This window comes from Rana temporaria, chromosome 3 (genome assembly GCF_905171775.1).
Source record: "Rana temporaria chromosome 3, aRanTem1.1, whole genome shotgun sequence".
Classification (NCBI taxonomy): domain Eukaryota; kingdom Metazoa; phylum Chordata; class Amphibia; order Anura; family Ranidae; genus Rana; species Rana temporaria.
This window is the reverse complement of record NC_053491.1, coordinates 333687812-333699460: the sequence shown is the minus strand read 5'-3', so window position 1 is coordinate 333699460 and position 11649 is coordinate 333687812. Positions and strand designations below refer to the sequence as shown.

Sequence of the window (11649 nt, the reverse complement as noted above, 5' to 3'; positions counted from 1 at the left end):
TAACACATTTATGTCCCTGTGAATGAGGCCTAAATAAAGCAAATACAGAAGGTTAGTGTGAGTGTAACCTTACCCTTCCTCACTATCCAAAGCTAAAAAATAAAAATGTTGGTTGGACTTACACTTTAAATAAAAAAATAAAAAAAAGAGTACAAAAAAAAACATATCACTATCACATTTACATTGATTTAAAATATGTCTTTTGTATCTTTTTTTTACACTATTATCTTTTTAACATTATCTTTTTGTTACACTATGTAAGGTAAAGTACTACTTGGATGCTTGATTTAATGAATACATTAGAAGTATTGGTGTAGCTACCACACACAAAACAGGTCTACCCGACTACAAGTGATGCAGTGCAGCAGCCAATAGGATGGCGAGATTCTCCCTAGACAAGCGAAGCTCAGCCCAGTATTATTCGGGTATTTCCAACACTGAGGTTGGATAAAAATATCACTTTCACTTCTCAATGTGGTTTCTATAGACTTTATTGCAGTTGCAAGCTAGTCCAGCGCAGCATTCCGCTTTGATCTCAGCAAAAGTCCAGAGAGAAGTCACCGTCTCAGGTGTGCAGACTACACTTTAGAACATGGCAGATGAGAGCCAGAACCTGGTCCAGAATGAGGAGACCGTGGTGGAAACCGGGGAGAGACAATCACGGTACAGATCTTCAAACACTTGTAAACCTGCGCTTTCTGCTTCTAGAGCTATTGCATCTCAGTAACGCTTGAAAAAAATGGGAATGGTTCATTAAAACCACAAAAATCTATAGTGTAAGGTACAATTTGCCACTTGGGGGCATTCCCATAAATCAAGCCGGGGAACACGGATTGAAATTCAGCCTGATCAGCAGGGACAAGTAGAATTTCGATCTGTGTGTGTATCTCCATCACTCTCGTCTGTCTCTGCTCTCTTTTTCTTGTTCTCTATGTACTTCTCTCCTTGTCTTTGTACCTCTCACCCTCTTTTTCACTACATACTTCTCTCTCTGTCTGTGTACTTCTCTTTCTTTACAGTAGATTGTGTTAAAAAGGGCCTGGATTCTTTCCTAAATGTACATAATATAACTGGGTACTGACATTATAGGTAAAGATGATCTAGGGAATATCCGACTGCCTCTCGGGAATCAGGAAGGAATTTATTCCCCTGCTGGGGCAAATTGGATCATACTTTGTTTTGTTTTTTTGCCTTCCTCTGGATCAACTGTGGGTATATTATTGTGTAGATTGGATTGTACATTTGTAACTTTTATTGGTTGAACAAAAACCAGATGGACACTTTTTTCAACCAGACTAACTATGTAACCACATACTTCTCTTGACTGCGTACACCCTCCCCTTTCTCGCTATACTTATCCCTCTGTCTGTGTGTACCTCTTTCTCTAGGTACTGCTCTGTCTGTCACTGCATACATCTCTCTCCTTCTGTCTTTCTTTACGTATTTCTCTGTCTGTCCCTGCATACATCTCTCTCATTCTGTCTTTCTCTACGTATTTTGCCTCGTACACACGTATGGGATTTCCGACGGGAAAAGTTCCCAACGGAACTAGAACCTGCTCGGTTCAGTCTTTCCCCTATACACGGCCGGTTTACTCATCAGGAAAACTGCAACGGGAATCCCGGCCGTGTGTATGCTCCATCGCAGTTTTTCCCATAAGAAAGATTACCAAAAAACTGCCGGGCAAAGGTCCGCCGGGAAAACTGATCGTGTGTACGAGGCTTTTTTCTTTCTGTCTGTCTCTGCATACTTCTCTCTCCTTCTGTCTTTCTCTACGTATTTCTCTGTCTGTCTCTGCATACATCTTTCTCCTTCTGTCTTTCTCTATGTAAATCTTTTTGTTTTTCCCTGTGTACCTCTCTCCCCTTCTGTCTTTTTCTACATACTTCTCTCTGTCTGTCTCTGCGTACCTCTTGCGCTCTTTCTGTCTTTTTCTACAAGCTTCTCTCTGTGTACCTCTTTCTCTCTCCTGTATTTTTTTACATACTTCTCTCTGTCTGTCTTTGCGTACCTCTTTCTCTCAGTTTTTCTGTCTTTATGTACATATTTCTCTCTCTGTGTACTTTTCTCTCTATCTTTGCATGCCTCTCTTTGTCTTTCAGGCTGTCTCTGCATACCTCTTTCTCTTTTTTTCTTTCTATCTCAGAGTACATCTCTCTTTCAGTCTTTCTCTGTGTACTGCTCTTGTTCTCTGCATATCATTTTCCCTCCCTCTCTCTTTCTGTCTCTCCTTCCCTCTCTCTCTCGGTCTCTGCATTACTCTCTCTCTCTCTGTCTGTCTCTGCATTACTCTCTCTCTCTCTGTCTGTCTCTGCATTTCTTTCCTTCTTGGTCTATCTCTACACACTGCGACTCTTATTTATTTGGAGAATAAAAAACTCAAAACAAATGTGCATATTTTTCTTCTTGAACCCATCTTTGTTACCCCTCATGGGCTGCTTATGTATTTCCTTCAAAATGATCAATCTTTACATTTTACAACTCTCGGATAATCTTTTGCTTGTCACTCTTACACACAAAAAAAATCTGTTAGACCTCATAAAAGTGATTGTGAGAAAAAAAATTGTATGGCCATTTTAAGCACAGGAGAAATCTCTGAATTGCCCATATATAGAACGGTTTGTAGTGGTAGGAGTTGGCCAGACAACGTTAGATTAGTTTTTGCACCAGTGGCTGATTGGATACAGTGGACAATTTTCTGTCTGGGTTCTTTAAATTTTCAGTTGAAGGATATCGGGCAGGAGGGTAGGGAAAATGACACCCAGGAAGTGAATCTCGGCCGATTTCTCGGGAATCGGCTGAAATCTGCATAGTGTATGGCAAGCTTTAGTATAGGGTGAGATTACACTGTTGTTTTTAGTGCCAAGTTTGACAATGTAAGCAAAAAATATAAGCAAAAAAATGAACTACTTATCAGTCCTGTCTGCAAAGCACAGGTTCTGAAATGCTTCTCCCAGGAACTGGTGACGTGAAGCAGTTCTAGAAGTTTAATTTGGCAGTTGAACAAAACAATCAATAAAGTTTAACACACAGTTTCCTGGTATTTTTCAGAGGAGCCATTCTCAACCAGGGTTCACTGAAACCCCAGGGCTCCTACAAAAGTTGCTGGGGGGTTCTCTGATCTGTGACCTCTTGTCTGATGGGGCATGCATAGTTCCACTTCCAAAGCCACTTAGAGCCAGTGACACAACATCATATATGTTTTAGCTGTCTGTAAGGGAGGTGCTGCTTGCTATGGAGGCACTAGTGTAGGCTCACTCCCGAGCCGACTCTGTGTGTCCTTAGATACGCAGAGCCTGGCTTGGCCCAATCGCCTGCCTTCTCCCCACTGGCTGTGATTGACAGCAGCGGGAGCCAATGGCTTTATATGTTGCTTTATATCAGGGGTCTCCAAACTATGGCACCACAGGTTGTTCAGGAAATACAAATCCCATCATGCCTTGTCATGTCTGTGGATGTTAGAGTTTTACAATGCCTCATGGGACATGTAGTTCTGTAACAGCTGGATGTCCGTAGTTTGGAGATCCCTGCTTTATATGTTGATCTCATTGGAGTAAGGAGAAGGAGGGTGGACAAAGGGCTCCAGCACCAGCTCTGACAGAACAATAACATTTAAACAAGGTTTTCAATCTTTGTCCCTTCAAATAGGTTGCAGGAACTATAAATAGCTTTGGACCCCAGAGTTAGACATGCAGTTATAACACTTTTGTATATACATTAAGCATTCTTAAATGCCGATACCTGAGGATCAGGATTTCAAATAGAGCCCTACAATCAATTTTTGTTTTCCCTAAATTCTTGAATATGCTTTACCGCTCTTTAGTACATGTTTTTGGTTACCTATAGCAAATGGGTTACAAAATAAATAACCAATTGACACTTGGGGTTGTATTTACAAGAACATTTGCATATCAGTTTGCTCAGTGGAAGTTCATGCTATTTTAGGCTATTTCTTAGTCAAATGTTTTTCACATGGATATAAAATGGAAAATACTGCATTTGGAAACTAAATAGAATTTCCTATAAAATACATTTAGTTGTATTTTCTGTTATAAATCAATGAAAAATATTTTACCAACACAGGAAATAGCCTAATACCGTTCCTTTTTGTCCCCCATTTATACAATGAATGTACACTTTCACTTGGTGAATTGCCATTCATATGTTTTGAATGATAGACCCCTTGGTGTCTTTACCGCAATTGGATTGATGTAACAGCACTGATGAACGGAGTGAACCAGAACTGTGGTTAGCATGGATTTCAATGCGTTTCTCTATGCGACAACTCAGTATTGGGCCCCAGGCATCACTCCTCGCAACAGGAGTTAGGGGGATCTATACATCATCTCTGTGTCACATAAAGGAAGGCGTTGGGCTACTAAGCATGGACGCATTACGACATGTGACCAGAGCTTAGCGTTTAAAATTATAGTTCAAGATCAATATTCCAATACACCTCTATATGTAAGTGATTATCGGTAAGGGACCCCAGGCGTCACTCCTCGCAACAGGAGTTTGGGGGTTCTCTACATCATATCACCTTGAGCATATAGGGATGTATTAGGCCACTAAGGGAGATGCTATGAAATAGCATCAACCCCTAGCATAAAAAAGTTAGAGCGAACATTTTCAAAGAGTTAGGTCAAGGCCTATAAGTAATTTATACTTCTGTTAAGCACGTAGTAAATTTGAGTTGTAGCAACAAGTAATAGTTGCGTATGAGAGGCAATATAGCTCAGGTACTTTGAGAATTCACGTAGTAATACACGGGTTGTACTGGCAACTAATAGTAACGTATGAGAGGCAATATACCTCAGGTACTTTGAGAGTACATATAATAGTTAGGAGCTGTAGTAAAAACTAATAGTTATATATGAGAGGTGAATATAGCTCAGGTACTTTGAGAGTACATATAATAGTTAGGAGCTGTAGTAATAACTATTAGTTACATATGAGAGGTGAAATATAGCTCAGGGTATTTGAGTGTAGATGTCCCTTTAACATATTCCTTAGCAGACAGTACTATAACACAACAGTATTTCCTAGATATGTTGAGCAGCAGAAGACATGATAAACAATAGCAGTTGTATAGCTGGTATATAAGTAGCAGATCTTGCTATAGCACTACAAGTAACAGAATAGCTACTTATCTGTTTTGCAGGCTTCAGTATAGGTACTAGGGATCCTGTGGTGAAGAATGTTCAGTAGGGAAGTCTGAAAGGTTGGCCCCAGCAATGGCTCCAAGTAGCAGTAAGTGTAGATGGTATTAAAGGAGTAGTTGAGGCTGGAACGGTGTTTCGGCATGGGGAGCAATGGCACCCATCTCTGTAGCATAGGCCGAGCTACGGCTGACAATAATAAAACAACCCTGAGTGACTTTATAGGCAGGTATGCAGCTGCAGTGCATCGCACTGATTTGAAAGAGACCGCCGTACTCCACGGCGCACTTCCGCATTCCACGCTGGAACGCAGGACGGCGCCGGGCGATGACTTCATCGCACGAGCGCCGTATGTGTTCCAGCATTACGGCGATGAAAGCGTCTGTCTTAGTAGAAGTAACAATTATCAACTGATAAACGAAAAAAAAAAACACTTTCAAGTTGATTGATGGAACCTACAAGCGGGCAAGATCTTTTGTCAAAACCATGAACAGTTGGCGATTATTTGCTTATTTTATTCAAAGGCTGGTTGGAAATTATTTTACTATTGGCTGAAAATGCCTAGGTGGAGTGGTTAGCCTCCATAGTTGTTCAATGGCTGTTATGAGGCCTGGGGGTGTAGAGGGGCTTAAAGCATTTGTTCTTCTGAGACTTGGCATACAAATCAACAAATGCAGCTTGATACCACCTCCGTTTTGAGACCAGACCACACTTTGTTACTGTAAAGCTCATCAAGCACTTTTGGGAAGTGCCAAAAAAGTGTATAGGCAACAGACACACTTTAAATTACTGCTTTTATGTCTCAGAACACAACGATACCGTTTCAAGAACAAACATCTATCTGCAAGGAGTGCAATATCATAAGCGTGGAATGTAACAACGCTGTAACATGATACAATGTAAGCTTACATCTTGATCATTTAAAGTGAGTTAAAAAAAAAATCAGTAAACCTCTGCAGTACAAGCACATTTACCCATGTTTTACCTTTTAAAAAATGCTGCCAGTACAGAAAATACCAGTTGATCTGCCAAAAATCCAGTGAGCCCCTAACTTCCTGTTAAGCCAAAAACGCTGCTTCTGTTGCACTGAAATCTAAAGTGGTTTTGCCAGCCATGCCAGTCTACTGGACTATACCCCTTTCCATTTGTTTTAGAGATGAGATTAGGGGAAGGTATTCTGTATTCCACCAGAGTAGAACTGGGCGGGGCTCACAACACTGCTTTGGAATTCAGTGCAGCAGAGGCAGCATTGTCAGCTCATGGGATGTTAGGGGCTCAATGAGTTTTGGAAAATTATCAGGTTTTTCTCTGTACTTGCAATGTTTTAAAGGGGTAAAATATGAGCAAATGTGCATGTATTGCAGATGTTTTTATTTAATTATAAAGATAATTGCCTGCACTCAAAGTGCAACAATTAGTCACATATCATAAGTGTGAAAATCAACATAAATTTAAATACATCAATCCCACAATGCAGTATAATATTACAATAAAAATAAAGGATATATGTAAAAATGTGCTGATCAATTTTTTTTTTTTTTTTTGCACTTTTATGCATATATTTTATTTTGATTGTGATATTATACTGCACTTTAGAAATCATGTATTTACATTTATGTTGATTTTTGCACTTTAAATAAATATGTAACAAATTGTAACACTTTGTAATTAATTGTTGCATTGTGCGGTGCTGCAGGTCATCTGTATGATTCCATAGGGTTTTGTATTGTATATCAAACTTTCTTCTAGCAGCCTCCTTTATCACAGCGCGGACCTTATATTAGATATTTGATTTTTATTTAATTGCTTTTTTTTTGTTATATTTTTTGTTTTTCCCAGACATATGCTTTAAATGGGATGTATACATTTATACTAAGTATTCTTTTTACCTTGTGTAACACTGCCTCAAGTAAATACCCAACCTTATGGCTCGGATGTCCTTCCTTTCCGCCAGCTGTTCTAAAAAGCAGAGTACGGTTTTACTTTTACCAGATAACGCCCCACTTCAGTAAAAGATGTAAAATGGCTGCCATATCAAGCAGTATCCCTGGCAAAAACTGGCAGATTTTCAAAAGGTTACAAAGGTAGTCACTCAAGAAAAGCAAGTTCAAATGCACATGAAAAATACCTATTTGTAATTTTAGATCTGGCAAACTGCCCTGTCCACATACCCTTTAAGTGGCACAGATTTATAAGCTCTAATCTCAACAATGGAAGAGTGGGGAAAAAAAAGATCCATGTTTGCATTTGGGAAGGTCGATGTGGCCTTTTGTTTGAATGGCAAATCACATATGTAGAACTGCATGATGTCACCAGTTGCTGAGGAGAAGCATTTTGGAATCTGCAGATTAGCTATAAACTGTAGCAAACTTCAGGCAAAGATCACAGTGAATAATTGCCTGACTGGTATTAGGACTCACTAAAGCATGCAACCAACTTCTCAACAGAAAAAACCCGGAATGAAAAGTTAATGTTATGTCAGGCACTGATAAAACACAGTTGAGATTGCATATAAATAAAATTGGCACACAAGTAAGGGGAAGACAATTCCTCTCCGAATATAGGGATTTTTGATGTGAGGTGTGTTGCTCTTGGTATCAAAGGTAGGCGCCCAAAACACAAGGTTTTTAGTAGTATCAAAAATAATTTAATTATATAAATATAAAATATCATATCATATTTCATACAGTTATTAACATAATGAGATATATATATGGTCAAAACCACAGTTTCATGATAAACAAGGTAAAGGGGAGACAGGTTATTTGAAGGAAAATTGATGCGAGTTTGCCAACTAGTTTCGCACTATGTGTGCTTCATCAGGGCTTGCATAATGTTCCTGTTCCTTTAATACATGTAGTGGTCTGTGTATGACATAAAGGTTCATCATTAATACAGATATAATGCAATAATTTAATATTTTAAACTTTGAAAAAATGTGTGTTTAACACATATATATACTGTACAAAGGGGGTATAACGCGCTTACCACTTCCGTTAAAAAGCTCTGAGAACCGGGCAGAAAGACCTGCCTGAGAGTCAGCGAAGAAGCACTGGATGCAATCAGGAGATTCGTTACTCCACTTGTAATCAATGGAAGCCAGATCCACTTGATTTTGGCAGGTGCGGACAATGAAATGTTTGTGAGGAGTTCAACACACAAAGAAGGAGAAGATACAGATAACAAATAGTTGTATCAATATCTTTCCTAAAAGCAAGCAAAAAGATTGAAGTAATAATAAGGAATTTATTATTTTTATTTTCTACAAACTTTGATGGGATTGTGAGTGACTGTTGCTCGAGAGGAAGTCATTCATTCACTTACACAATTTATTTCTTCATGGCACACAAGTAACAAAAAATTTGTAAAAACTCATTTAGATTTACCAAGACTACGTAGCATAGTATTGATTCAATTTGTATACAGTCAGGAAGGCCCGTGCACTACAAGTCTTTAATGCGCTCCAAGACAGCAGCATGAAGGCCTTTTTCTGTCCTAAAAGATGAGAACTGCTTTCAGACAAAGTAAACGTTGTCTACTATAGTAAAAGCCCTGTGACAACAAAATTCCAGTGAAATAAAACATAATAAAAGCTTCACAATTTAAAATAATTAAAGGTACCTGCTTGTGTCACAAAAAAATTATGAAGCTGCCCCCTGTAGTGAAATTAAGTCAATCTGTAAATGATATAAAGAAAATAGGGGTATAGAGCTAACACCAATTCAAACTTATACACAAATTTCACAAAGAAATACTTAAACCATAAAAAGTCCATAGTCATTCCTCAAAGTGCATAAAAAATCTGCCACCATGAAATCTTCTCTGTGCCAATAGATATTGCTCCTGATTATGCCACTCAAATCACCAGCCTCTGTGTAAAAAATGTACACTCACCAGCAGTCCAGTCGCCCCTAAGGTCAACTAGCGCTTTGGGATATATAGCCAGTTTCAGATAGACTGGCTTAATCTTGAGGCAGCTTAGCGTATCGTATATACGCTACGCCGCCGTAAGTCAGAGAGGCAAGTGCTGTATTCACAAAGCACTTGCCTCCTAAGTTACGGCAGCATAGCGTAAATGGGCCGGCGTAAGCGCGCCTAATTCAAATGATGAACAGGGGGGCGTGTTTTATGTTAATGACTAGTGACCCGACGTGATTGACGTTTTTAACCAGTGTGCATTGCTCCAAAGTACGCCGCAAGGACGTATTGGTTTCGACGTGAACGTAAATTACGTCCGGCCCCATTCACGGACGACTTACGCAAACGAAGTAAAACTTTCAAAATTCGACGCGGGAACGGCGTCCATACTTAACATTGGCTAGGCCAGCTTTTTGTTCGACTAACTTTACGCCGGAAAAAGCCTAATGTAAACGACGTAAAAAAATGCGCCTGGCACACGTACTTTTCTGAATCGGCGTATCTAGCTCATTTGCATATTCTACGCCAAAATCAACGGAAGTGCCACCTAGCGGCCAGCGTAAATATGCACCCTAAGATACGACGGCATAAGAGACTTACGCCGTTCGTATCTTAGCCTAATTTAAGCGTATCTGGTTTCCAGAATACGCTTGAATTTACGACGATGTAGATTCAGAGTTACGACGGCGTATCTACTGATATGCCGGCGTAACTGTCTCTGAATCTAGCTAATAGTCTCCAGATCGATCACTCCATAAAACCCAAGTCTCTAATTGTCCCCTCAGTCTTCCAGAGACACCACAACTATAAGCCAGAGAAGTATCATAGTGTAGTATTTATTAACCCAAATGTATAAAGATGACATATCACTCACTTGTTTAAGTGCCCAGACTCGGCACCAATGTAAACCACCTTTGTAAAGAAATCAGCACCGCCACACTACTTGTTTTGTGGCGTGTGTTCCAACCACTGGAAGTTTTGGCCAGGACATGAGGTCACACCAGAGCCTCTACTAGGTTCACAAAATTGCGTCTTCAGGAAGCTACCTGAAGACATGATTTTGCAAAATGAGTACTTCTCTGGCTTATTGTTGTGGTGTCTTTGGCGCTAATATGGAAGACTGAGCGGATGCTTTGAGACTTGGGTTTTATGGAGTGATTGATCTGGAGACCATGGGTCAGATTCACAAAAGAGATACGACGGCGACCTAACTATGCGGCTGATTCATAGAATCAGTTACGCATAGATAGCCCTAAGATCCGACAGGTGTAATTGACTTACACCGTCGGATCTTAGGATGCAATTCTAGGCCGGCCGCTAGGTGGCGAGGCCATTGCGGTCGGCGTAGAATATGCAAATGACTAGTTACGGCGATTCACGAACGTCCGCGATGCCCGTCGATCTAAATTTACGTCGTTTCCGTAGCGATACGCGTCGTAAAGTTAGGGCTGCCTCCTAGGTGGTCTAAGCAATGTTAAGTATGGCCGTAGTTCCCGCGTCAAAATTTTAAATTTCACTACGTTTGCGTAAGTCGTCCGTGAATGGCGCTGGACGCCATTTACCTTAACTTCAAACCAATGACGTCCGTGCGACGTCATTTAGCGCAATGCACGTCGGGAACGCGCCTAATTTAAATGGTGCCCGCCCCATTTGAATTAGGCGGGCTTGCGCCTGACGGCTTTACGTTACACCGCAGTAAGTTTACACGCAAGTGCTTGGTGAATCAGGCACTTGCGCTGAAAACTTGCGGCGGTGTAACGTAAAGACGATACGTTACGCCGCCGCGATTCTTTCTGAATCTGGCCCCATATTCCAATGCGCTAGTTGACCTTTATTAAGTTAGAGGTCACTGGACTGGTGGTGAGTGTGCAAAGAGCCTGGTGATTTGAGTGGCATAATCAGGAGCAATATCCATTGACACAGAAAATTTCATGGTGGTGTATTTTTTATCCACATTAAGGAATGACTATGGACTTTATTATGATTTTATAAAATTTTGGAGAAATTTCTGTATAAGTTTGAATTGGTGTTAGCGCCATATCACTTTTTTCTTTATTCAATAAAAGCTTCAATAAAAGCTTTAATAAAATCTTCATTCCCTTGTTTGTTTTGCTCAACCATACGTTTTATTGTGAAATTGTACATGCATACACAGATAAACAGACATCAAAAGGGAAGGTAGAATTCTGCATATTGTTTGTTTTTTGGGTATCCTGTGCTTTAATTCCTGGCTTTATTAGTTTAAATAGGCTGTTAACCTTTTCGAAGCGACTGGTGCCCAATTATTCATGCCCCACAAAGAGTATAAGATCCAGCTCTGAGGTAAAATGTCAGCTCACCCAGACACTTGGGGGTCCAGGCTCCTACAATCAGAGCTGCCATCTGGGGGGGTACAGCCCATACAGATGTAAGGGGCCGGGAGTCCTGAGGGGCCCTGGCTTCCAGAGGGACCGGGCCCCTCAGGACTCTGGGCCCCTTACAAGTTGGCACCTCCCCTTTGTTCTTTTCCGCCCCCTACACTAGTCCCTACTCCCGCTGGGGTTGCCCGCTGCACTGGCTCCTGACTCCTAGC

The 11649-nt window shown here is 40.5% G+C and overlaps 1 protein-coding gene across 2 annotated transcripts in view; it reads left to right on the top strand.

The window, feature by feature from the left end:
• The first annotated feature begins 430 nt into the window (after positions 1-430).
• The window catches only part of CD74 (CD74 molecule), a 35212-nt gene continuing 23993 nt past the window's right edge, over positions 431-11649 (top strand). The window contains exon 1 of one of the 2 annotated variants that reach the window (XM_040345031.1): positions 431-663. In XM_040345031.1, the coding sequence (XP_040200965.1) occupies positions 593-663 (71 nt within the window). In that variant the 5' untranslated portion in view covers positions 431-592. The remainder of the gene's footprint in view (positions 664-11649) is intronic. The other variant, XM_040345032.1, reaches the window with a different exon arrangement.